Source organism: Corella eumyota, chromosome 5 (genome assembly GCF_963082875.1).
Source record: "Corella eumyota chromosome 5, kaCorEumy4.1, whole genome shotgun sequence".
Taxonomy (NCBI): Eukaryota; Metazoa; Chordata; class Ascidiacea; order Phlebobranchia; family Corellidae; genus Corella; species Corella eumyota.
Genome location: NC_137494.1, coordinates 14388390 through 14416154, shown reverse-complemented (window position 1 = coordinate 14416154; position 27765 = coordinate 14388390). Strand labels below are relative to the sequence as shown.

General features: G+C 31.8%; 4 protein-coding genes across 5 annotated transcripts; 2 read left to right on the top strand and 2 right to left on the bottom strand.

Moving 5' to 3' along the window:
• The first annotated feature begins 793 nt into the window (after positions 1-793).
• Positions 794-4631, top strand: LOC145752924 (uncharacterized). 2 transcript variants are annotated; one of them, XM_082569296.1, is made up of 8 exons: positions 794-894; positions 967-1115; positions 1280-1397; positions 1510-1644; positions 2004-2077; positions 2783-2990; positions 3518-3563; positions 3844-4631. In XM_082569296.1, exons 1-8 carry the CDS (start codon positions 822-824, stop codon positions 4037-4039), a joined length of 999 nt encoding a protein of 332 aa, XP_082425422.1. In that variant the 5' UTR covers positions 794-821; the 3' UTR covers positions 4040-4631. The 2 variants fall into 2 exon arrangements, with proteins under 2 accessions (XP_082425422.1, XP_082425421.1); XM_082569295.1 differs by having other exon boundaries at positions 3841-4628.
• Positions 4632-5764: 1133 nt separating this feature from the next.
• On the bottom strand, positions 5765-6475 carry LOC145753558 (armadillo-like helical domain-containing protein 2). The gene has a single exon (XM_082569962.1). The coding sequence runs from the start codon at positions 6473-6475 to the stop codon at positions 5765-5767; it is 711 nt and encodes a 236-aa protein (XP_082426088.1).
• An 88-nt stretch (positions 6476-6563) lies between these two features.
• LOC145753557 (uncharacterized) lies at positions 6564-23867 on the top strand. The gene is made up of 21 exons (XM_082569961.1): positions 6564-6570; positions 6756-7336; positions 9977-10259; positions 10683-10889; positions 11342-11443; positions 11680-11892; positions 12361-12521; positions 12853-12991; positions 13210-13455; positions 13906-14064; positions 14431-14538; positions 15055-15935; positions 16326-16469; positions 17023-17183; positions 17464-17756; positions 18352-18592; positions 18970-19191; positions 19553-20038; positions 20381-20645; positions 21234-23129; positions 23523-23867. The coding sequence occupies exons 1-21, from the start codon at positions 6564-6566 to the stop codon at positions 23865-23867; spliced, it is 7140 nt and encodes a 2379-aa protein (XP_082426087.1).
• Positions 23868-24355: 488 nt separating this feature from the next.
• Positions 24356-27756, bottom strand: LOC145752862 (caspase-3-like). Its single transcript, XM_082569219.1, has 7 exons — positions 27351-27756; positions 26980-27060; positions 26544-26715; positions 26309-26481; positions 25778-25925; positions 25421-25518; positions 24356-25228 (listed from the first exon to the last, which is right to left on the bottom strand). Exons 1-7 carry the CDS (start codon positions 27369-27371, stop codon positions 24953-24955), a joined length of 969 nt encoding a protein of 322 aa, XP_082425345.1. The 5' UTR covers positions 27372-27756; the 3' UTR covers positions 24356-24952.
• Positions 27757-27765: the final 9 nt, after the last annotated feature.

Sequence of the window (27765 nt, the reverse complement as noted above, 5' to 3'; positions counted from 1 at the left end):
TGCCTTAGTATAACAGTGACTATTTTCATGTTTAAAATTGCTTACATGACTATTTAGAATATAAAAGGCAGTAAATACCCACAAAGAAAGGGAATTTTATTGTCTATGAGTTATTCTAAAATAGCGTTTTTAGAATAAAATAAGTTTAGTTTATTATAAAATATAGTTTAAGTTTTATACAAAAATTTAAGCTATAGTTTAATAATTAGTTATTAAGAGTTTTTTCAAAATGTTAGTAGTTTAAATTTAATATTTCTTCTATTTTAAATTGACTTTTTAAATTGTAAATTGTTCTATTAAATGTCCTTTTATAGAAATGGAATTTTCCAATATTACTGTTGGAAAATTAAAACCCAATAAACTATTGAGTTTAAAAAAGTTTTTGAAGAGGCGTTATAGATGAGGAAATTGCATTTAGTAAATAAACAATGTTTCAACTAAGTGTGAACCATCAAGACAGAATAATAATAATACTGGTCCGGTTTCACTATCTAAGTTTTATCATCAATATTGTTACAAATATAAGTTAGCGTTTTTAATAGAACGCTTAAAAATAATATTATTGTAGGGTTATTTTACTTGTAAAACTTAGACAGGCTATCTAATAATACTAACTACAAACTGTTAATAATATAGTTTTAAATATAGCTTAACAGTTGTGTAAACAAATAAGCTATAGTGGCTTTACTATACTAGTATACCGTCTGGTATATGGAGATATAAAACATTTAAGAAATAAAAACAGTTAAAACTTGTTTAACTATGTGACTACAATTTTAAATTTCTAGGTTTTTTGTATTTTAATTTTAACTTTTGAAAAAATGGTTGGAAATCATTACGTCACATTTTTGTGTTTGTTATTTGCCAAAACAATCACCGGCGAAATGACGTCAGGTAAAAAAAATTGAATAAATTTTTGTTTAATGAAAATTTATAAAAAAAAATTAAACTTTTTTTTTTTTTCAGGATTGAAAATTGTTGATGTAACTGATGTCACACAAAAGCCCCATTTAATACGTCACGATAACGTCATGTTCCGTTGTCCGAATCCAAACAACACGACTATTGAAAGTGTGACTGTTCATAGCGATGGACTTGAAAACACAAACAACCAGGTGATTTAAAATATTGAGTTTTCTAAAATGAACATTTTTGTATATTTAGAGTGTTTAGTGTATAAATAACATAAATATTAAATAATTTTCGTTATTCTGGGATAGTTTTTAAATGCATTTGCCAGTTAAATATGTTGTTGACTTAAGTTAAACAATGTCTTTAGGTTGCTGAAATTCGTATGAAGTTGGACACAGAGCACATTTTCGTTACAGCGTTTTGTTTCTACCAATATAAAAACGGAAGCGTTTCACCACATCATATCAGACATTATTCCATCGTTGGTAAGTTCAAAATAAATATCCTAAAAGTTTATCATTCGTATCCTGGAGGTAACTTTAATTCGTTTAGACATATACACTCATGCTATATTACTAAATTTACTTTTTTTTGTAGTCCCCCCTACTTTTTCCAAGCATACAAAACCTTTAAAATACGAAGTAGTTCTTGGTCACCAGAGTGAAATAATCGTAACATTTGTTTCCAATCCTCCAATTCATCATTCGCACATACATATCAGATCACCAAAAGGTAAGAAATATAGTTTAGGTAATCTGTACAATTTTGTTTTAATTAGGACTTACTATTGTATTGGTTTGATTTCTACTGCTCTCATGCTGTAGCACTCTTGAGAAAGGCGCTTTAAACAGTATAAAATCCTGCTGAGCCAGCACTTAATTAGAAGCTTAATTATCAATAATATCCCAAACTGCCAAGGTCAACTCGAGACTATTCAGGTAGTGAAGTCGACTTTACTACATTAAATTTAAACAAGGCATTGAACTTAGACATAGGTAAACTTCAAAATTAGGATTCCATGTAATGGTACCTGGCCAACGTTGATTTTAAATTACCAACAATAAACAATCAATAACATGTTTTTGTTTTAGGCACAAATTTCGCAATTTTTCGTCTTAGTCACCAGAGAGGGGGATACCATCGTATTCATATGCGTTTCGTTGAGGTAAGAGTTTAAATAAAGGTTCTTCCTTGATGTGAAAAGGCCAATTTTAAAGTCATTGGATAACTTTTTATTAAACCTGGCCCAGTCATAAACTATTTTTTAGCAGTTTTTAAAGTTTAGTATATTGTTTTCTGATACAATCTGCATTCTATTATATGCACGTACTGCAAACTTTCTAACTTCTGCATATTTTTTACCCATTGTTAGGCTTTAGAAATTTCAGCCATTGTGTCATTATATTACGTCATTGTTTCCTTGAAATGGTCTTCGTTAAAGGACATTTATTTATAAGGAAAAACGTACTTATATTGTCCTTTTATGTTTATTTTTTGAATGGATTTCTATCCTATTAAACTTTAAAATTGTATTGCATTTTAGGGATCTTTTTTGTTAAAGTTTTTCTTTATTAGTAATGACTAAATTTAAAACTTTTGTAAACAAAATCTGTTTTGAAATAATATTTTAACGCTATATCATTAAAATTAAATGTGGTGCTCAAGATAAGTTAAAAAATGTAAAAACTTTGGCATTTTTTAATTTAATATTGTTTTTGTTATAATATACAAAAATTCAGTTGTTGTAATATGTTATTAAATATTAAAAAAAAACATAATAAAAAATGTAATGGCAGATTTTAAATCTTAATTATTTTTTTAATTTTTTCAAGACATTAATATATTATTTATTTCATTATTGAATTTTTAGGTTTATGCCTCGGAACTCGGCCGTTACGTCATCACGTTAAACTCAACACATGGTGTCGCGAGAGAGGAGATATTTCTCGTTGACGATATTTCAGAGAAATCTATCCACAGAAAGAACAAGATCATTGGAAGCGTTATCGGAGTTATTTGTGGTCTTCTGGTTATTCCTTTGATATATGTTTGTTACAGGAAATGTCGTGCCAATAAAGGTACAAAAAATTTAAACTTTTTGATCACTTTTTTTGACAGTTTTTTTTATGTATTTATTTACCGGCAGCGTGGTGTAGTGGTAAAAACACTTGCTACACCACCATGAGGTCGTGGGTTTAATCTCCACTGCTCTCATGCTGTAGTGCCCTTGAGTAAGGCGCTATAAACGGTATAAACTCCTGCTGAGCCAGCACTTAATCAGCAGCATAATTACCAGGCAATTATAATCTATAATATCCCAAACTGCCACAGGCAATTCGAGACTGGGTCGGAGTAACTGATGTTACTCTATGTTTAAGTCGCGCATTCGACTTTCCCACATCGAGGATAAAAATATATCCAAAAAAAAAAAAAAATTATATATATATTTTGTTTTTCACTGTTTGCTTATTTTCTTTTTACTTATTTGTGCATTTTTTTATAATTATTTAAATTTTTGGGCATCTTTTGAAGAAGCTTAAACATTTTTTCATCGATCTTTGAATTAATTTTTTTAAATACAATTTATTTTTCCAATTTTTTTTAGAGTTCCACGAAGCCTTGATAAACGATGAGGCATATGTAGCTGGAAGGTTAGTAGAAATAACATCTTGTTTACAATTTTTCTTGAATTTGGTTAAAAATTTGGTTAACTGGAAGATATTTGTCTTCACTTAGTCATGGGTTGTCTTTGTCAGTTTGATATAGTGTTGTTTAAATGGTATTATCTCCTTGTTTTTTGTTAATTTGTGCGAGCTTGTCTAAAAAAGGTGGCTATAGCGCTTTACTCAAGACTGCTACAAGTCCTTCGATCGGGTTAATTAACTACTGCACCACAAACCAAAATAAAGAATATCATTTTTTTGTTAGAAGTGGTCGAGACGATGTCTTTCTGTCTGTTCAAGAAACTAGCAACCGTCAGCTTGACACACCGGGGGCTTTAGAGAATGGTGCGCCATCTAACGACCGAGAAATAACGTTTCTTCAGCGACATGATAATCACGAAAGGAAAGATCATGAAATGCAAGAAATAAGCCAGTCCACCAGCACAAAAGCTATTGTGTCCTAACTTAAACCACTGATTGAACTAAAAACTGGAATTGAACTAAAAACAAACTTTTAAAACGCGAAAATTGTTTAAAGCCATCAAAAAAACAATTAAAATCACATAAATAACAATTATTGCTCCTTGCAACGATTACAAATTAAATATCATCTTTAAAAAGCATAAAATATCTTGAAATTTAGTTTAAATTGTTTAAAAATGATTAAAAAACTTATCATTTTAGTTACCCAACAAATTGGGTAAAAAAATTTTGATTTTGGAGCACAATTTGCACTTCTTGAATTCCATTTGAAAATGCTGTGACTTTTACTTGCTGTGACGAACTGCCATTGTCTGAAATTGCTTTTTTTATAAATGTAAATATATAAAATTCACATGACCTATTTTTTAAATGTTTTTGCGCAAAATACTCTACATTTGGTTAGCATAATAACCAATTAATAGGTTGTATAGCAAACCCAGAAGATTTAGGCTGTAAAATCGACATTTCCACATCAAGGATGAATTACAATTTAAATTTTTTGAGATTTTTGTTTGTTTCATTAAATTACACAACAATGTTTATAATACATCAGCGCCTACATGATTTTTAACGGTTTTAAAATAGGCCTAACCGGAAATATAATGTAATCATTTACATAAGCAAAATACCTACGCAAAACTATATCGTATTTTGTTTTAGCGGTATGTTATGTATTTTTATGCGAAATATGATTATGATATGACACTGTACAGGTTTGCTAATAGCGTTTTTTTACGCAAAAATGACAACGAACGACAGAAATCTATGCTTGGAATCTGAATCTTATTATTATTGTGCAAATTTAAAAAAAATAGTACTGCTACCATGGCTTGTAGATATCTAATGGGTAGAGATGCTAGATATGAAATTAAAGACATTGCTAAAGGTAAAGGCAATTTTGAATGCTGCAAACTGAAGTTGAATTTCGATTTATGGGTGATGGAGGTAGTTCAAAGGTTCTATAGGGGTAACACAAGTTTCAATGAAAAACTGGAATTCTGTTTCAACGATGAATGTTGCTTTCTGCTTTTTAATTACAAATTTATATACCAAGATGTGTTGAAGGAGTATTTAATATTATATCTTTGGCTGCCTGAACAATATAGTGAAGTGATCAAGTCGGAATATTTGAGCTCAGTGCGACTTGTGAAACGATATGTAACACCATTTGTTACAATTTTGAATGGTGACTCTAATTATTCTGAAGAACATTTGCAAGAAAGACTTGAACTGGAATTGGATGATTACGAAAACGTAAAAATTGAGCAACTAACTGAAGATATATCACTAAACTGTTAAGTTATTTTATTTATAAAATTTAAAAATATGTTTTCGTTAAGCTAACTTAAAATCAAAACATGCGTTATTGTTATTTTAATTATGCCATGCAATAATAAGCTTTATGTATTTATCAATTTAATATTTAATTCTGTTTCAAATAAATACAAAATCTGTAACATAATATTAAACTTTAATTAGGGCTTAAGAAATATTTTGTGAAAAAGTTTTAAAATTAATTTGATTAGTAAAATAGTATAAATCTTAAGCATGTAGTTAATATTTGCTAAACTAAAAAAAGATAAAAAATAACAACTTGTGATATTTTTGCATATATATTTGGCTCCAATACGCAAAAAAACACAAAAAAAATGTAATTTACTGCTTGAAAAATGTTATTTCAAAACTTGTAGCCGTAATAGACAACGTTAAGCTTCTTTAATTACTGACAATCTGTTTTTATTTTCTCCTGTTTTGCCATCCAATTTATTCTGCAGTAAGTCAGGGTCTTTTACAGCCACCTTAACCGGCTCTAGACCAGTTAATTTTAACACTGTGTCAGCGTAGTTACATTCGAAACCATAGAATCTGATAGATTGTGCCTGTCTTAAGCTTTCATGTACTTTAGTATTTTCCTTCAGTACTTGTAAGCTTCTGATGTTATCCAAAACTAGGCAGTACATGCAATAAACTGCCCACATTTGTAAAGCTTCTGTCGAATTTATTATAATATTTGATACGGTTTCTAGCAGACCTTCTTGAAAGCATAAATTTTGGTGGTCTACATGGTGTATAGCTATAGTGCTAAGAGATTTTAAAATGGCCGTTTTGACTTCTGTTTTTGTGTTAGCCCGTCGTAGTAATTCAGCAAATTTTGGGATATAAGTACCTGCGCATTTGTTAGCAGGTGGACCGCCTGTATAGGCTAAACATCCGATCCTGTTGATGGATTTAGCTAAAACAGTTGGCGATATTAACTCATTTTCGTACATTTCTATGCTTCTAGCAGCTCTAATAATATCTCGTTTATAGAAATTTTTCTCTCTGTCCAGCAACGAGTCGTCAACATCTTCTGGCGCTAGAAATTTTAGCACTCCACCGATTCTACGGGATAGTCTTCTTTTAAACGAAGTTAGCATTTTTTTAAGTAAATTTACCGCCAAAAATATTTGAAAGAATTTGATAAAACGTGTTTTAAAATTTTAATAGATATCATAATATTTTAAAATGTCACGTAACAATGCGTTTTGTTTATTTCTATGTTGTTTGTTTACAAAAAAGTTGCCAACATTTTAAACTGAATTTTAAAGTTTAAAAATGAAGATATTCTGTTTTTTTCTTTATTTTATCATTAAAGGTAAGTTGAGTTTATATATATTTAGTTTAGCTGCAGTAGTATTAACTATTCTTTGTTTATAGGCGTATATGGCCAAGCAGAAATAACGCAAATCGACGTAGAGATTTCTAAAGATGGCGTTCCAGTTGCTACGGCTTCGCTTACAGCCGATGCAACTTCAAAATCGATCGACAAATTTGAGCAAAACGTTTTGTACGACGTAAGCTTTACAGCTAACAGTCAGGTTGACCAATGGTTTTATTTATACGACGAAGAATTACAAAGAGAAATCCGTGACGGGACTTTTCCGCTATCTTTTGTAGAAAAGACCAAAACCGTGTTAAAACTTATTGCCCAAAATTCAGACTCACAGCTTACAGGGATTATCAACTTATCAGTTTTAAGTCCTGAGCCTAGTAAAGGCTATGGCCAAGTATTTTATGTATTAAACGATGGACCAGTAATAGCACAACAAATTATTAATTTTATGGCTATTTGGGCGTCTGATATTCGAAAAGAGAAAACCACGAACGTTTGGATGAGTTTAACAACAGATGAAGATATAGTTTCTATTCGAGATGATGGCCGCGTTTATTGCGAATATTTTAAGATTGATCTTAATGATATTATCAAAGACTGGTACGCAAATGGTTCGATTTTACAGGTAATATAAAATAGTTTTAACTTCTGCTTTTTAAAAATATATAATTTTAAGATGAGTTAAAATAGTATCATGTTGTCAATATTAATTTAAACTTGTACAACTTGTGACTGGGTTGGGGTAATATCATGAGGTCAATAATATTCAAAAATTGTAAAACTTGAGACTGGGTTGGGGTAATATCATGAGGTCAATAATATCTTAAACTTGGACAGCTTAATCTTGGGTTGGGGTAATTTCATGAGGTCAATAATATCTTAAACTTGTACAACTTGAGACTGGGTTGGGGTAATATCATGAGGTCAATAATATTCAAAAATTGTAAAACTTGAGACTGGGTTGGGGTAATATCATGAGGTCAATAATATTCAAAAATTGTAAAACTTGAGACTGGGTTGGGGTCATATCATGACGTCAATTATATGTTAAACTTGTACAACTTAGGACTGGGTTAGGGTAATATCATAAGGTCAATAATATCTTAAACTTGTACAACTTGAGACTGGGTTAGGGTAATATCATAAGGTCAATAATATCTTAAACTTGTACAACTTGAGACTGGGTTGGGGTAATATCATGAGGTCAATAATATCTTAAACTTGTACAACTTGAGACTGGGTTGGGGTAATATCATGAGGTCAATAATATCTTAAACTTGTACAACTTGAGACTGGGTTGGGGTAATATCATGAGGTCAATAATATCTTAAACTTGTACAACTTGAGACTGGGTTGGGGTAATATCATGAGGTCAATAATATCTTAAACTTGTACAACTTGAGACTGCCTTGTAGTAATATCATGAGGTCAATAATATCTTAAACTTGTACAACTTGAGACTGGGTTGGGGTAATATCATAAGGTCAATAATATCTTAAACTTGTACAACTTAAGACTGGGTTGGGGTAATATAATGAGGTCAATAATATTCAAAAATTGTAAAACTTGAGACTGGGTTGGGGTAATATCATAAGGTCAATAATATCTTAAACTTGTACAACTTGGGACTGGGTTGAGATAATATCATGAGGTCAATAATATTTTAAACTTGTACAACTTAAGACTGGGTTGGGGTAATATAATGAGGTCAATAATATCTTAAACTCGTACAACTTGAGACTGGGTTGGGGTAATAACATGAGGTCAATAATATCTTAAACTTGTACAACTTAAGACTGGGTTGGGGTAATATCATGAGGTTAATAATATCTTAAACTTGTACAACTTGAGACTGCCTTGTAGTAATATCATGAGGTCAATAATATCTTAAACTTGTACAACTTGAGACTGGGTTGTGGTAATATCATGAGGTCAATAATATCTTAAACTTGTACAACTTGAGACTGGGTTGGGGTAATATTATGAGGTCAATAATATCTTAAACTCGTACAACTTGAGAATGGGTTGGGGTAATAACATGAGGTCAATAATATCTTAAACTTGTACAACTTGGGACTGGGTTGGGGTAATATTATAAGGTCAAAATTATTTTAAACTCGTAAAACTTAAGACTGGGTTAAAGTAATATCATGAGGTCAATAATATCTTAAACTTGTACAACTTGAGACTGGGTTGGGGTAATATCATGAGGTCAATAATATCCTAAACTTGTACAACTTGAGACTGGGTTGGGGTAATATCATGAGGTCAATAATATTCAAAAATTGTAAAACTTGAGACTGGGTTGGGGTAATATCATGAGGTCAATAATATTCAAAAATTGTAAAACTTGAGACTGGGTTGGGGTCATATCATGACGTCAATTATATGTTAAACTTGTACAACTTAGGACTGGGTTAGGGTAATATCATAAGGTCAATAATATCTTAAACTTGTACAACTTGAGACTGGGTTAGGGTAATATCATAGGGTCAATAATATCTTAAACTTGTACAACTTGAGACTGGGTTGGGGTAATATCATGAGGTCAATAATATCTTAAACTTGTACAACTTAAGACTGGGTTGTGGTAATATCATGAGGTCAATAATATCTTAAACTTGTACAACTTGAGACTAGGTTGGGGTAATATCATGAGGTCAATAATATCTTTAACATACATATACAACTTAAGCTTTTTTTAGGTTGAGCATAATAATCCTTCAACTGAAAATTTTAAATATTTATGTACAAAGATATTTGAACGTAGTTTTGAAAGCGAAGGTAGATTTTCTTTAACAGCATTTTCATCTTATAAGGTATTATACAATGTAATCATATTTATTTACATTTAATTTCACTATAATATACAAAATCAATAAACTGTCTCAATGTTGTAGTATTCTTGGTCGTGGGGTTCAATCCCCACTGTTCTTATTCTGTAGCGCCCTTAGGTAAGGCGCTTTAAACGGTATAAACTCCTGCTGAGCCAGCACTTAATCAGCAGCATGGTCAATTATAATTTCTATAATATCCCAAACTGCTAAAGGCAACTCAAGACTGGGTCGGAGTAACTTATGTTACTCTATGTTTAGGTCGCGCATTCGACCTTCCTTTATCGTGGATAAAGATATATAAATATACAAAAAAAAAATATGACTAGGTCTATAATATCCAGAAAACTAACAACTGGGACTGGGTTAGAGTAACAAGTGTTACCTACTGTATTGGCTGTAAAATCATCTTTTTTTTATTTATTTTATAGGGTGAACTGCTATCCACTACGGGTTATACTTGTGTAACCAGAACGTCAAAATGTCCAGCACCGACTGCTCAAATCCGCATCGACGAAAACAAACGAAAAATTCACCCAACAGTGGGGGATTCCCCTTTGATCACATACACGACCAATGACGTCATAAATTTATGGGGTAAAGTTGAAAGAGCTGATTGTCTATTATCAGATGTTGAAGTCTCATGGAAATTCTTTGACATGCCTGAGAATGCATCCATTTTGTATCAGCCTATTCATACAGATATTATAGAAAGTAAGTTAAATTTTTTAACTAAAATAATGTCTGCGTGGTGTAGTGGTAAAAAACACTTGCTACACCACACATGAGGTCGTGGGTTCAATCTCCACTGATCTTATGCTGTAGCGCCCTTGAGTAAGGCGCTATAAACGTTATAAACTCCTGCTAAGCCAGCACTTAATCAGCAGCATAATTACCGTGCAATTATGATCTATAATATCCCAAACTGCCATGGTCAACTCGAAACTGGGTTAGAGTAACTCATATTACTCTATGTTTATGTCGCGCATTCGCCTTTTCCACTTCGAGGATAAAGATATATACAAAAAAAAAGTCATAACTAGCCTGAGTTACGTAAAGATTAAAAAAAGACTAAATTTTGAATTTTCTTTTAATTAAAACCTAAAACTTAATCAATTCTGTTTTTACATTTTTTAGACTTAACATTCTCTATTCTCAACAATGGAATCTTAAATCCAATAAAGGAACAAATATCAATTACTTTACAACCTGGAGACTTACAAATTGGTTCATATCTTGTCTTGTTTACATTTGTTGAGGAAAATTATTGTGGCGATGACTCCTATTTTCCAACAGATGGAATTAGATTAAATATTATAGAACCACCCCTCACAGTTATAATAGGTAAAGTTTGGTAAAAACACATTAAGTTAATTAAAGGTATTTGCCATTTTTTATTAGGGTTTGTTGGACATTAATGAAAGTATAAAAAGATAAAATACCTTTTTTAATATTTATTTATCCTTATTAAGGAAAGTCGACTTCACGGCCTAAACATAGAGTAACATTAGTTACTCCGACCCAGTCTCTGTTTAGCTTTGGCAGTTTGGGATATTATAGATTATGCCCGATAATTAAGCTGCTGGTTTAGTGCTGTCTTAGCGTAAGTTCTACGTTAATACACAGCAAAAAATGCCTGACAGGAAAATTTAAGACTGCTTTAGGGCAAGTTACCTTGATTGGACTTTAAAGTTTGTCTTTTCACATCAAGATTAAATTTTATATAAAATATAATAGAATAAAATTTATGTAAAAATCATTAATATTTTGTATATAAAAAAATTATTTATTTTCAGATAGGGGTGAATATATTGAATGGCCAATCAAATCCAATCAAAGTGGTTTAGAATTAAAAGCTGTCATTTCTAGAAGCAATGACATTACAGTTACATGGTTTTGTCATTTTAAAAACCAAGAAACAGAATTTTTTAAATATTTTGAAGCCATTATACAAGGCCAAGAATATGGTATGTAAAAATGTTCTTAAGATTATAATTTTGTAAAGAATATTTCTTTTTTTGCAATGTCATGTTTTGTATATACAGATAAAGAATAATATTAGGCTGTTATAAATAAAATATAAAAAATCCATTCATGAAAACCTTAAAATAATTATATTTTGTTTTTTACTTAGATGGTTTAGAAAGTCCTGGTTGCTTTAAAACTGGTTTTTCAATAAACCAATTTAGCACAGCCAATAATAGTATTACAATACCAAACTCACAACTAAATTACAAAACTTTTTATTATATATTCACAATATTTGTGGTGTCAACATCTTCAAATGAAAATTCTAATTCAAATCAAACTGTAAAAGTATATACACCACCTGAGGACCAAGTAAATGGTAGGTCTATGTAAAAATATTAGTCAAATTTCTATTATTTTTAATGGTTTCTAATTAAATGGCCTTACAATATTACTCCAACAAAGTCTCAAGTTGTACAATTTCAAGATATTATTGACCTTATGATATTACCCCACCCAGTCTCGAATTGCACAACTTTAAGATATTATTGACCTCATGATATTACCCCAACCCAGTCTCAAGTTGTACAAGTTTAAGATAATATTGACCTCATGATATTACCCCCAACCCAGTCTCAAGTTGTACAAGTTTAAGATATTATTGACCTCATGATATTACCCCAACCCAGTCTCAAGTTGTACAAGTTTAAGATATTATTGACCTCATAATATTACCCTAACCCAGTCTCAAGTTGTACAAGTTTAAGATATTATTGACCTCATGCTACTATCTGTATATTAGCTTATTTAAGAAACCCTGTCATTTAATTTCCAATTTTTATTCAAGTGATTAGCATATCAACAGAATGTATTTCAAATTGTGATCACAAATTAACCAAACAACTACAATTAGAAGGATCTTGTGTGTTCGGTTGTTCAGATTTACAAATTAATTCACAACAGGTTCTTATATGGAGATGGTTGCTAGTTTCACCTGATAGTAATAAGGTATTATTTGATTAATTCTCTTAATTGTATAACAAGATATGAAAGAGTCAAGGTTTTAAGTTTGATTTCCATTAATCCCCTGTTTTGGAAAAGTGCTTTATTATTAACTTTTTCTAATATTTTGTAAAACAAAATAAAAATGCTTTTAGAAGGAGCTTTTAGAAAAATATAATTTTTGACTAACACAACTTTAGAATAGTAGAGATAATTTTATGATAAGACTGTAAAATTGACCTTCTTACATTATGGATAAATAAAAGTATGTTATCACAAAATTATTTAATTTTAAAGTTATTTTTTTTTAATATTTTTAATAAATATTTAATAGCAGGAAGAATTGCAATCCAACACAGGCAATGAATTTGAATCTAATGTATTAGAGATATCTCTGAACAATCTAAACACTGCTGGAAGATATTCTATTTTATTTGAAGTATTACTTCAACAGTTGGAATCGAAATCACAACAAGGTATTGAAATACTAAATTATTTTTTGAATCATTTAGTTGTTTAATTCTTAGATTAAATAAGAACCGTCAATTTTCCGAGTAAGTAAATACTGTTAAAAGTAAGTATTGTAAATTTTTTCTTTAAACTTGAATTCAGTGGGGATTGAACCAAGGACCTTAAGTATTGATGCTAGAAGCCTTACATCATATTCTTTGTTTTTTTTGTATTCATTTAACAGTACTAGCGACATCAAGATATGGTTTAACCATTAGTCCTGGTCCAATGGTGGGTTCATGTACAATCAGACCTAATATTGGAGAAGCCTTAACGACACAATTTAAGTTTGAGTGTCAGGGGTTTAATAATGACCCTAATTCATCACCCCAATATAGAATTGAGGAATCACCAGCTAAAATATCACAAATTAATAATGAAAAAATTTTGCCAACTATTATCTATCAAGGTCCTGAGAGTAAAATAGATGGTAAGACAATTTGCAATATTATTTAGAACTTAAATTATAAAAAGATCATTTTTACATCTTATTAACAAAATATTTTTCATTCTTTTTTTTTTAAATTCTCAAGTTGATATAAAAATAAATAATATTTTATTGTTTTAAAGATACTGTAAATACTGATGCCTGTACTCAATGATATCATAACATGAAAGCTATGGGAATTAAACCAAGAACCTTTTGTAGTTAAAGTCAATGCATTATTTTTTTGTATATATCTTCGTTCTCGATGTGGGAAGGTCGTTTATAGCGCCTTACTCAAGGGTGCTACAGCATGAAATCAGTGGGGATTGAACCCACAACCTCATGTGTGGTGTAGCAAGTGTTGTTACCACTTCACCACGCTGCCGGTCTGTAAATTCCACTGATATTTTTATTAGAAAAATTGATAATCTCTCCTGATTTTAATATTCTTAGAGGTATACTTGCCTGTTGGTAAAAAGGAAAATGGCTACAGAGTAAAATTAAGATTTATTGTTACAAATACACAAGGAACACCATCTATTACAACTGTTTATGTAATTGTTAAACCTCCACAAAATATTGAAAATTTAACAGTAGAGAGTTTTGTCAAAGGTAAGATTTTTTACATTTTTTTTGTGAGTTTTAACTTAAGATTAAAACACCTTTTTTTTCTGTATATCTTTGTTCTCAATGTGGGAGGGTCAAATGCACGACCTAAACATAGAGTAACAACAGTTATTTCGACCCACGTTTGAGTTGCCTGTGGCAGTTTGGGATATTATATAGATTATAATTGCCCGATAATTATGCTGCTGATTAAGTGCTGGCTCAGAAGGAGTTCATACCGTTTATAGCGCCTTACTCAAGGGCGCTACAGCATGAGAGCAGTGAGAATTGAACCCACGATCTCATGGTGGTGTAGCAAGTGTTCTTACCACTACACCACGCTGCCAATAACTTATTTTTTCGTATGTTTAGGAAGAAATTCAAAGTTAAATAGGTTAATAAGAAATGGAAATATAGATTCTGCTATTCAATTAACAACAACATTAACCTCAATATTAAAACAACAGAAAAATACCAAAGGTTAGTTAAAAAATTCAAAATATTTTTTGCTTAATTTTTAAAGTATATTGTATAGAATATAAAAGCTAAAACTGTTAATTTCATTTTTTTTACTTCTATAAATAGTTTATTGTTTTTATATATAATTACTTTATTAATTAGATCAAATAATAAATAAAGTCAATGATGCTACATCACTTCTAGAAGCTTTAAATTCTATAAAAATTGCTAACTTACAAAAAGCAGTGCAAATTTCTACAGCTACGATACAAATTACTGATCTATTTCAACCAAAATTAGTAAAACTAAATGGAAATCAAGTCCAGGAACTGTATAACAACTCTTTAAATGTTTTCGGGACAGTTTCTGAATATTTAAAAACTGTAGACAAAAATTCGAACAAGAAAACAGTTTATGAAAGCGTTAATTCAGTTCTTAATGTTGCTTCAAATCTTGCTCAAATTGTGGACCAAAATTCAACTGAATCTTATTTAAAACAAGAAAATTTACTGTCTAAAAAACAAGAAATAATTAAAGTTTTATACGATCAATACACAACTCTATCTAAACCTGTAGAACTTACAGCAAGTGAAAATGAAGTGATTATGCTTTCAAGCAGTGGTAATATTGGTATAAACGGACAAAATGGTGGATTATATACCGGAAAAACAGATTCTATTGACCCTGTATCAGTATCAACTTTATACTATAACCCTATGCTGCAAAAAGATCCCATAAACCCAATTAATTTACCTGTTATTGGCATTTCATCGCTAAATGAAAGTAAGTTGAAGCAATCTTCTCGAAGCATCGAGTATTATGATGTTTTAATACCGACACGCCAAAACAAAACATCCAAAGATTTAGTTTCAGATGCTACTGGAATCCAAAGAATATTACTACCAACACCATGCGGTTTTTCAATTGGAAAAAACACTTCACATATAGCAACATCTGACTATGAATGTGGTGCTGCTGTTGTGCAATTCAATCTTGGAACAACCAGCAAATACAATCGTAGAAAACGACAAGTTACTTCCAACAACGGCCTGGATATTATAGCTTATATTGTACTTAAACCGAACAAGCCTTGCCGTCTCCCAAACCAGCCTTGTTTGAAAGCTAGTTTCATAACAACACTTGATACAGAACCTTGTAATAACTCAACAGATGATGATGCATTATGCAGCAAATCAAACAACACTCTTTTAACCATTGAATTACCATTGATGTCTTCAAATGATATAAATGATGGATTGAAAGACAACCTATGGTCAATTCCAGTAACTGAGGAATTAGAACAGAATTTGGGACTGAATAAGAATAATAATGACGACGTTATTTTGGTTGTTGAAGACTTGCAACCTGATGTACTAGCTATGGAAAGAGAAAGAAACGATACACAAAGTTATCAACAGGTAAAATTTAAAATTTTTAGCACTTTTTTTAATTGCAATTTTAAACATTAATTTTTTATTCGGAGCTTAAATTTTTTTTATATCTTTATTCTCCATGGGGAAAAGTCGACTCCACAACCTAAACATAACAGTAACAGCCGTTATGCCGACCCAGTTTTAAGTTGACTTTGGCAGTTTGGGTTATAATTGCCCGATAATTGAGCTGCTGATTGAGTGCTGGCTCAGCAGAAGTTCATACCGTTTATAGCGCCTTACTTAAGGGCGCTACAGCTTGAAAACAGAGGGTATTGAACCCATAACCCTTTGTGGTGTAGCAAGTGTTCTTGCCACTACACCACGCTGCCGGTATTTTCCTTGACTGATAAATAATTATACACATTTGTATGCTAGGTTTCTGTGAATGTAGTGAAAGCTGATTGTCTTACTTGGAATTATGAACAGAAAGATTGGGATCCGCAATTATGCAGTGAAGGAAGGTTGTTAGAAGGAGATAAGTTACATTGTAGATGTGTTTCAAAACAAGATAAATCAAAGGCAAGTGCTGTTATATATATTAATCTATAGCCCACTTTTTAATTGGTAATTTTAATGTTGTAATATGACCCAAACTTGTTACAAATATATACTCTCGATAATGTTTTCACAAAACATAGATGGCAGTTTTATTTATTTTAAGAGGTATATATTGAACAAATATAAGCTCCATAGTTAAAAGATGCTTTTAACACTTGTATAATATAACCGGCAGTGTGGTGTAGTGGTAAGAACACTTGCTACACCATACATGATGTCGTGGGTTCAATCCCCACTGATCTCATGCTGTAGCGCCCTTAAGTAAGTTGCCATAAACAGTTTAAGCTCCTGTTGAACCAGCACTTATGCAGCAGCATAATTATCGGGAAATTATATTCTATAATATCTCAAACTGCCACAGGCAACTCGAGACTGAGTCGGAGTAACAGTTGTTACTCTATGTTTGGTAGCGCATTCGACTTTCCCACATCGAGGATAAAAATATATACAAAAAAAAACATACTTTAAATTCTGAAAAATAAATAAGTTATTTAAAATAAACTTTTGTTTACAGTTACCGTTACTAGTTGCTGCTAGTTTTATAATCGTCCCAAATAAAATCAATGTTGAAGATTTGTCAGATTTGTTGAGACGTCTTCACAATAACCCTTACGTTATTCTAACTAATTGTTTGTGGATTTTAGTGTTTCTACCATTCTTTATATGGGCTAGAAGGTAAATTTAATAACTTAAAAAAATCCCCTCAAAAAAGTTTTTTTTATAAAAAAGCCGACCAGTAACTTTTAAAATAAATTTTTGCATATTTTTAAACGTAAAAAGTAGTAAAAAAAAGGCTTTAAAATTCCTTTTATGCTATAGGCCAACTGGTATAAAAAAAACTATAAAATATACTATAAAATATAAAACAATTTTGTACACATTTTTGAAGGATTATTAAACAAATAAATTTATTTTTTTTAATTGTTATTATAAAATTTAAAAAAAATATCTTCAGAAAAGATGCAAGTGATAAGAAAGACAGTCACATATTCATCCCCGAGGATAGCAACACATTGTGCGAGTTTTTCTACGAGGTCGTCATTTTCACCGGGATTTTAAACAACTCTGGTACGACTGCAAATGTGACTTTAGTACTCCAGGACAGTTTGGGGACGAAAACAGAGCCCCATGTGATTAATGATGACACGGCAAAGACTTTAAATCGGGGTGGAGTAGACACTTTTCTTATACCATCAAAGGTTGTTTTAAAGGATGTGGATAAAGTGTTAATATGGCATGATAATACTGGTTAGTACAATAACAAAATAAAATAAAAAAATAAAAAATAAAAGTTACTTAAAAATAAGTTAATTAATTTTGGAAAGTTACGGTATTCTGTTTTTTTCAAACTTATCGTCCTGAGCTTGATTCCCACTGCTGTTATATTCACATAAAATTTGTTTTTTCTTTTTTATGTCTTTTTTTTTAATTCTTATAATTTTCTTTTTGTATATATTTTTATTCTTGATGTGGAAAGTCGAATGCACGACTTAAACATAGAGTAACATCAGATACTCCGAGCCAGTCTTGAGTTGCCTGTGGCAGTTTGGGATATTACAGATTATAATTGCCCTATAATTATGGTGCTGATTAAGTGCCGGCTCAGCAGGAGTTTATACTGTTTATAGCGCGTTACTGAAGGATGCTACAGCATGATGTCAGTGGGGATTGAACCCACGATCTCATGTGTGGTGTAAGAAGTGTTTTTACCACCACACCACGCTGCCGGTCAGTTTAATTCCCACTGCTTGCATTCTCCAAACAGCAGTGGAGATTAAACTTAAGACCTTCTATATTAAGTCATAAGTTTACAAAATATTAAAATTATTTAATTTTTTAATAGGAGATCGACCGTCATGGTATTTAGAACGAATCGCAGTCAACGATCTACAAAACATTGACGTCAAAGTCCCGAGCTGTTTTTTTGTCAGCAAATGGCTCTCTCTCGATATCTACCCATTTACATGTAAACAGGAACTACATAAAGCTACTGAACAAGAACTTTTGTCGTTTGAAAACGCTTTTAAGATTTATTTTCAAAATTTGTTTAAAGAAGCGAATGTATGGACTGCACCTTTACACAGGTTCAAAACTAAATTTTAAACTTTTTTTTGAAAAATGGTTACCTTTTTTAAGTTAAACTTGGTTTAGTTAATTATTTTTTATTTAATTTGTAAAATTTTACTAATTTTTATTATAATATTAAGCTTACAAAGTTAACTGAAACCGACGGCGTTGAGTAGCATTAAAAACACTTGCTACACCACCATGAGGTTGTGGATTCAACCCCCACTGCTCTTATGCTGTAGCGCCCTTGAGTAAGGCACTATAAACGGTATAAACTCCTGCTGAGCCTGCACTTAATCAGCAGCAAAATTATCGGGCAATTATAATTTCCAAAATATCCCGCACACCACAAATGGAAGTTTTATTAATTTGTATATAAAGCTTTGTTTTTTAGGACTCCTTGTAGTACATACACCCGCGTACAAAGAATAGCCTGCGTTATGGTTGCGGTATTTGGCTGCATGGTTGCTAGTATAATGTTCTACGATACTTCCAATAAAGATACTTATTCTGTTGCCATGGGTTACGTTAATATTGACTTTTCGGCATTTGTTTCAAGCACTGAAGCAGCTATTCTGTTAATGCCAGTAAATTTCTTGATCACTTTTATATTTAGGTAAGATTTTGGTGGGTAATTTAGTATTAAAATTTGTTATTTTTGTAATTTTTTTTTATAACCGGCAGCATGGTGTAGTGGTAAGAACACTTGGCTTTATTGCTTGAGGTCATGGGTTTGATCCCCATTGCTTTAATGCTGTAGCACCTTTGAGTAAGGGGCTATAAACGGTATAAACTCCTGCTAAGCCAATAATTTATCAGCAGCTTAATTATCGGGCAATTATAGTCTATAATATCCCAAACTGTCACAGGCGACTCGAGACTGGGTTAAAGTAACTGATGTTACTCTATATTTAGGTCAAAAGGTTGACCTTCCCACATCGAGGATAAAAAATTAAAAAAAAACCTTATATTTACAGGAATTTGAAACCTCCAAAACATGAAACTGAGGAAAAATCCAAAGAAGAAACTTCTGATAACAACTCCAACAACAATATTAATTCAAAACATTTCAAAGGCGAAACTTCCAAAAAATATCAAATTTTTAATGACAATATCGACACAGTCTCGTTTGATGACATCACAATGCCTCAAATTAAAAAAGTACCACATCCTTCCACAATGAATAGAGAATCAAACACAAAACCCTCTCTTAAAACGACAACAACAACCAAAAAATTCAAAAAATATTTAGATCAAAAAGATTTTAATACATTACATGGAGTTGTGCTCAGTCAGAAAGAGCGAAAATTTGGCAAGCAGGTGATTAGCAGCGATGACGTAGACGTTACCCTAGCAACCGACAATACGTGGAATGAGGCAACATCCAGTACTTCATCACATCTTTTAGTTACCATGAAGTCGATTAGAAGTTTGGCAGAAAAATGTTCAACGTCTACATTAAAGTTAGTAAAATAAACTTATTGTTAGACTTCTGGCTTTGAATAATTTGGTGTTAAGAACACTTGGTTTCATGCATGAGGTCCTGTGTTTAATCCCTACTGCTTCCATTACTTTTAGGAGGTTGCTATAAACGGTATGAACTCCTGCTGAGCCAAAAACTAATCAAAAAAATGATTATCGGGCAATTATAATCTATAATATCCCAAACTGCCAAAGGCAACTCAAGACTGGGTCAGGGTAACTGATGTTACTCTATGTTTAGGCTGTGAAGTCAACCTTCTCACATCAAGGATATTTAAATACAAAAAAATTATTAAATTTTAACTGAACTTTTATATACACAGATCAACTGAAGCCACCTTTTCCAATAACAACAATAAAAATTTAAATGTTTACGCAACGGAAAAAAAATACGAACTGGAAGATGCCAGCTTTTTAGATGACTCATTTTCAGTTACAAGTAATGAAGACTTCCTTGTAGAAGAAGGGTACGAAGTGACTAAAGTATCAGACCATTTATTTTCAAGGAAGTTCAGTAAAGTTGCCTGGTTATTGGTGTTTTTACATTTAATCGCTTGTTCAGCTGTCACTATACTTTATGGGTTACAGGTAAGACTGTTATAGTTTGGATGTGTATAGTTGGAACATTTGACTTTACTACCTAAGGTCCGGGGTTTAATTCCCACTGCTTTCATCCTGTAGCGCCCTTAAGTAAGGTGCTATAAATGGTATAAACTCCTGCTAAGCCAACACCTAATCAGCAGTTTAATTACCAAGCAATTATAATCTATAATATTTTAAACTGCCAAACTCGGTTAGGGTAACTAATGTTGCTCTATGTTTAGGCTGTAAAGTCGACTTTTTGTATATATCTTTATCCTCGAAGTGGCAAGGTTGAAAACCTAAACATAGAGTAACATCAGTTACTCCAACCCAGTCTCGAGTTGCCTTTAACAGTTTGGGATATTATAGATTATAATTGCCCGATAATTATATGCTGCTGATTAAGTGTTGGCTGAGCGGGAGTTTACATCGTTTATAGCGCCCTACTCAAGGGCGCTACAGCATGAGAGCAGTGGGGATTTAACCCACAACCTCATAGTGGAGTAGCAAGTGTTCTTACCACTACACCACGCTGCCGGTTTTAACATACAAAATTAATAAACACAAAGAAGACAAAGAATTATTGTTTTATAGTATGGTAGCGACAAATTCTTCCAATGGTTGTTCTCCTTCCTTCTCTCAATCCTCCAAAACCTATTCATAGTCAGCCCAATACGAATCACACTAACAGCAGCAATATTGGCAACAGCTAAGGGGGTATACACCCACCAATGGGCGGGATTCATAGGCAACCACGCTCGCCTCGACGTTCTAAACCGCTGGAGGGAGCTACAGAGTCAAAATTATGAGGACAACCGAGATCGAGTAAAAAGAGTTGTTGGAGCACGTTATTGGTGTTATGAGATTCCAGAATTTGATCGTTTAGCGCGCGCTGGGCATCTTAAAATAACAATCGCTCACGTGAAGAGGTATTGGCGGGAAACGGTTTGTTGGATCATAATGACGTTGTTTGTGACGTCATTGGTGGTCATACAGCGCGATCCCCGCGTCTTTAGGCTGGACCAGAGGGTGCGCGAATATTTCGTAGACGACTTTTACGAGATCAGTAGGGCGGATGACGTTTACGATTTTCTCGAAACTTTAACACCTACTTTGTACAACGATAATGAGGAATACAAGGAAGACGAATTTAAGCTCTTAGGTCCTATTAGAATTCGACAAGTTCGTCTAAACCCGACTCAATGTCGAAACGGAAGTTTTAACTCAACTTTTAGATCCAAATGTAAGATTCCTGATAAGTATGTTAACCAATTAAGCTACTACGACACAGGGTCTTATATACAGTCATGGAAAACGGATCCAAATCTAAGCGGAGACGAAATTCCTGAGATTTTCGGCAAAGATTTATGGCAATATTCTAGAGTTGATACATTTTACTCCACTAAAATAGTTTTTGGTAATAATTTGATCCGTCCTACTTACCCTATAGGTGGGTATGTCGCTGATTTAGGTTACAGTACTGATGATATCTTACCCGTATTACGTGGTATGAAAAATACGGGATGGCTTGACTACCAATCTGCAGCAGTATTCATCGAGTTTTCGTTATTTACGCCTTCTTTTAGACACGTCTCTTCTGTAGTTTTGGGGGTTGAGTTTCTTGCTAGAGGAGGAGTTAACTTATGTTTGGAAATATATCATTACAGACCTATCTATTTTTATCAGTTTAGTGATTTAATATTATCGCTATGCCAGATTTTTCACGTCCTTGTAAACTGTTTAATACTTGTTGAAATGCTGCTTCAGTGTAAGAAAGATCATTGGCGAAAGGAGCGGTGTTTAGAGGTTGTTTTCGATATATGGAACTTTATCTGTTTAATAACAATCTTCCTAACGACTTTCGCTTATTTTTTGTATCTACAACATCTTGTAAGTGCATTGGAAGTTTCGGGGATGTTCCGTCTCGACCCTGGTCGTTTCGTACCTTTCGGCACCCCGGCGTATTACCAGCGTTTCTACTCTGTCGTCTTGGCGTTCGCCGCGTTCTTTTCCTACGTTCGAATCCTTAAGGTATTCCTTGGAAGCCGCATCGTCTCACTGATGATCCAAACCTTATATCTCGCTCAGAAAGAAGTCGCGAGTCTCTCAATCATATTTGCAATATTTTTAGTCTGTTTTTCTCACGTCGGCGTTATAGCTTTCGGCCCCGAAAAATTCGCCTTCAATAATTTCTGGTTTGCTTCGGTTAGTTTGTTCCAATTAGCAGGTGGTATGGACGTAGAACACCCTGACACGGTGACCAGCGAGGTCTGGTGGTCCATTTACTTTCTTGTGTTTATGACTCTCGTTTTAATCATTTTTGTTAACTTTTTCGCGGTGGTGTTATCAGATGCACATAATAATATGAAGGATACGAGATTTGGAGAATATAAACATCCAGTAGAGACCTTGGCTGTTGCTTGGTTGTACGAAAAAATTCTACTTTTTTGCGGGTATTCTTCCAAGCATTTTAGAGAAAAATACGCTAAGGTAACTAATAGAGTTTTTATATTTTAACATAGTAACTTAAAATGATTATATATTTCTATATGCAACACTTGCTACACCACACATGAGGTCGTGGGTTCAATCCCCATTGCCCTTATGCTGTAGCGCTGTTAAGTAAGGCGCTATAAACGGTATATCCCAAACTGCCACAGGCAACTCGAGACTGGGTCGTAGTAACTGATGTTACTCTTTGTTTAAGTCGCGCATTCGACTTTTCTGCATCAAGGATAAAGATATATACAAAACATAATTGGGTTTTAAATAACTCGTTAATGGTTTTTCTTTTTCTATGCTTTATTTGCTAATCTTTTAAACTTGGGTTTTAAGTTTAAAAATTTGATTTTTGGATTCAGTTTTAAATTCTTGATTCTTTAGGTACATTTACAAACTGCTTCAAAGTCGAATATTGAAACTATTATAACACCAACAGAAGCTAAAGTAAATACTGCTCAAAAACCTCCAAGCCCCGACAGAAAATCGTCATTACGAAAGACAAAAACACCAGATTTAGTAACCAAATCAGTTCATTTTCAGAGCAATACAGTTAAGCAATACAGACCAGGCAGCAAGGCAAAATCGAGAGCTGAAAAAAGTAAATTAGACGAAAATAAAGCACGGAAGGTAGATAGTAAGAAAGCAAGTAGTGGTAGCAAAAAAGCACATAATAGAGTTCCCCTATTACTAGATATAAGAAAGCTGTTAGTTAAATATTCAAGATAGTTAAAAGATAGAAAAATGGTATAAAATGTTTAAAAAAAGTCTCGTATTTTTTACTTCAGTTTTGAAATACAGCTTCATCATTACAATTTTGATTTTTAATTATTGACCAATTAAAAATTCTTTTTTTATTAAAAAGGTAGAAAAATTAATTACAACGGAAAAATATAGGTTTGTATTGCTTTATTATTGCGCATAAATTGGCTTATAAAAGCGTGTCGTTTGCTATATATAACATCCCATTTCTTGAAGATGTCTTTTTAAATTATAGCGCAGGAAAGAAAATATTAATTGCTGAAAAATTAAGGAAATTCGTAGCAAAATTACTTTTAAAGAGTTTTGGGTACTATTAAGCACAATAGGGACAGAAATGTTATTTTTATTTATTAAACTTCAAGTTTTATTAAAATAAGTAAGTCTATTAAATTGGTATGAGTTTTTATTTAGAAGAATTAGGATAAGTTCTACAATAAAATGAATTTAACGTCCACTTTGGCTATTATATTTGCAATTTTATTTCAATTGTTTAATATACAAGCTCTGAATATAAAAGATGCATCTAACGTTGTTACAATTGCTCCAGAATTAAAGACAATCAAAAAACAAATCATTTTATTCGAAAATTTGAACAATGCTGTAATTTTATCTACGTTTTACACCGATCAAGAAGAGACAACTACTCCAAATTATTTAAAAATGGAAAAAAAGACACACAAACGCCGTTCTTCTAATAAAATAAACCCCAAATTTGGTAATTTTCTACCCAAAAAAATGCCCATTGAAAAATCGAATTGTGAGAGACCGGGTTGTGGAAATAGAAGAAGGCTTACGTCACTCGACGTGCCTCTCTCATTTTTAGCCCGGCTTTTGGAAGCTGCTGAGGATGCTGACAACCAAGCAAAAACAATTAATTTAAACAAACGAAAAATGCTCGAAGCTGGATAAATTTGTGTTTTTTATTTTGTTAACAGATTATACGATTAATAATTTTATTTTTAACACACTTTTATTTCAATAACAATATTTCAATTTCAAAATAATATTGTGTTTAATATTACATTAAACAAAATTCTACACAAACTTTTAATTTATTCCTGAATGCCAGGCTTTGCATCTTTTGAATCTGTGACGTTATCTCTGAATGGTTTTTCTAAACTTTCAACAACAGAACTTTCCACGGTTTGTTCCTTACCTCGCTCTTGGCTGTTTTGACCAGCCTGTACAGGTTGCATTGGGTACTCTACAGTTGGCTCTTCAACTTTTCCAAAGTTGATTGAACCCCTTAAAGTACTGTATATAATTGGGGTTTGCTTTTTTGTAGGCTTACTCTCAACTGAAACGTCGTGATTCACCTGTGTAAGAATCTAAAATAAAAACAAAAAATTACTTAGATAATTTAATGTGTTTGTTAGACAGTGAATTTGTGTTTTGGCGTTTTATTTAAAGAATAATTATAGTAATTACTAATATTAGTTAAAAATTAATTTGGGAATATATAAAGCAGCATTAATAAATTAAACTTTGTGCTATATAAAATAAATTAATTTTTACCAAACCTTTAGCAAATTCCAATCATTGTAATGATCATTAAGATTTTTACACAACTTTTGAATAAAAATGCTTCCCTCTTTGGGGTCTCTAGAAGACTTATGATCTACAAAAAATAATATGTAAACAAGATCACAGTAAAGTAACTTTTATTACCCTGGCGTATTGTTCAGTTTCTGCTGCTAGTTTCGGATATTGTTGATCTGGTGGTATGTTTGTTTATTGGTTTAAGGCATAGCGACAAAAATTAGTTAAATCGCTTACTAAAAAAAATTGGAAATCAATTCCACAAACACACGATGTGTATAAAACTATATAGCGAAGTTAAAGTTAAAGAATTCTTGTTCAAAATAGTTTTTACTTACAATCAAGAGAACTGTAGTGAAAAAGAAAATCTGATCCAGTCGGTATACGAATCATTTCTTCGTCACTTGTTGCGTTTGCTATAGGACCACCATTGTCATCATTGCTTTTTACTTCAATTCCTTTGTCTTTTAACGGTCCACGACATGTCTATCGAAAAATTATAGTTAACAATTATCAACAAATATCGTCGGTCTTGTGTTGTGGCCAGAACTTTAGGTGACATTACATGAGGTCCTGGGTTCGATCCTCATGGCTTCCATGCTTTAGCACCATTAGGTAAACCTCTTAAACTGATGAACTTCCTCTGAGCCATTATTTAAAAGGCAACTTAAAGTTCATCCATTTATAATCTATATTACTCCAAACTACCAAGTGCAACTCGAGACTGGGTCAGGGTAACTGATGTTACTCTATTTTAAGTCGACCTTCCCACACAAATTTAATCATACTACAAAGGCAACCTGAAAGTAAAGTGTGGTGAAAAAGTTATTTAATGATTAAGCTGCAAAATCGACTTTTTTGCAAAATACCTGAATAAAAAATAATTTTGGTTTTCCATGGAGAAATTTGTTGGCCTCTAGTGGTTTTTGAAAATCTGATATTTTAATCATATCATCTGCTGTTGCTAATCGTCCCTCAGTATTTCCGTGTGTTAAAATAACACAAACAAAGCAGTAATGATTGGAAAAATCGGTTTTATACACTATAAAAATAGTAATTATGTTATTTTTGTTACAAACGATATTAAACAAAAATTTTACAAACATTCTTTTAATTTAAATAATATCTCCGTTTTTGTCAAATCATCGTAAATGTTGGACTCGAATCCTAGTTTAAGTGCAGTTTGTTTCAATTCGTCGACATCACGTTCTGAGCCTTCTCTTTTAGTCATTTTATCCTCATCGAAAGGATGAAGCTCGTTAAGCCTATCGAAATTCTAAACATGAAATGAGACAATAAGAAATATATAGAAAACATTTGTTTAAAGAGTGGATAACAGCTGATTTATCAATATAACAGATTACTGATTATTAAACAAGTGGCCATGAGTAAACAAAATTTTCTTAGTTAGTAACTTTGGTTTGATTTTCATTGTAACCGTAATATCCTTAATAAACTAATTAATTAATAAACAGTTTTGTAAAATAAGGCAGATTTTTTTACTTTAATAATATATTAAAAAATTTAAAAAAAATATTACCACTTGGTTAAAAACATGAAATTCGCCCATTTTTTGACAGGATTTGTATTCAAATGGGGTCGACTTTTTTTCTGGTTTTGACTAAAACATTATGTTACAACGTTAGTTATGGTTTACATTATTCTATTCCCTCTTATGTTATTTAAACCTCATGAAGTATATATCACTTAATAATTAATTTAACTATTATACAGTAGTTATACAGTAAGTGGTTTAACTTTTAAAACACATTAAACCTTTAAGTTAGTTTTTAAAAGGTATAAGTTGTATAAATATTCTCAAGCTCTACTTATTTAAATTAAACAATCTAAAACACAATTTTTGCTTAAACTCTTTTGCCTAAATTTTTATAGGTTTATTAAGTTACTTACTTTGTCATCCGCAGCCGCCATGTTTTTGTGTTTAAAACAAATTAGTATGTTAGCAACTTGACACTATTCTAAAGTTAAGTTAATACTGAATTGAAATTATAAGTCACTTCCTCAATTGGTTACTCTATACATAGCGTATGTAGGTGTATTAATATTTAACTTGAGTATTTCTGCATTAACGAGTATCAATAAACGTTTTTTGTAAGTATTTGTAAATAAAAAAGAGAAACTAAACTACTAATCATTAACAGTGTTTAGATTTAACATTGTGTTTAATCATATTATTGTGATATTATAAATTTAAATATTTAAAATCTTAACATCAAAATTCAATTTTAATAAAAAAACACCTCATTAGTCAGTAATCTAATTTAAAATTACTCTTTTGTGTACTCTTTAAGTTAACACATGTAAC

Coding starts and splice junctions, on each gene's coding strand:
- LOC145752924 (XM_082569295.1), top strand. CDS start 822: ATGGTTGGAAATCATTACGTCACATTTTTGTGTTTGTTATTTGCCAAA. Junction 1,116..1,279: donor TTGAAAACACAAACAACCAG/GTGATTTAAAAT, acceptor CAATGTCTTTAG/GTTGCTGAAATTCGTATGAA. Junction 3,564..3,840: donor GAGGCATATGTAGCTGGAAG/GTTAGTAGAAAT, acceptor TTTTTTTGTTAG/AAGTGGTCGAGACGATGTCT.
- LOC145753557 (XM_082569961.1), top strand. Junction 13,456..13,905: donor TCCTGAGAGTAAAATAGATG/GTAAGACAATTT, acceptor TAATATTCTTAG/AGGTATACTTGCCTGTTGGT. Junction 19,192..19,552: donor TTGATCACTTTTATATTTAG/GTAAGATTTTGG, acceptor TTATATTTACAG/GAATTTGAAACCTCCAAAAC.
- LOC145752862 (XM_082569219.1), bottom strand. CDS start 27,371: ATGGCGGCTGCGGATGACAAA. Junction 27,061..27,350: donor TGGCGGCTGCGGATGACAAA/GTAAGTAACTTA, acceptor ATAATGTTTTAG/TCAAAACCAGAAAAAAAGTC. Junction 25,519..25,777: donor TCACTACAGTTCTCTTGATT/GTAAGTAAAAAC, acceptor TATTTTTTGTAG/ATCATAAGTCTTCTAGAGAC.
- LOC145753558 (XM_082569962.1), bottom strand. CDS start 6,475: ATGCTAACTTCGTTTAAAAGAAGACTATCCCGTAGAATCGGTGGAGTG.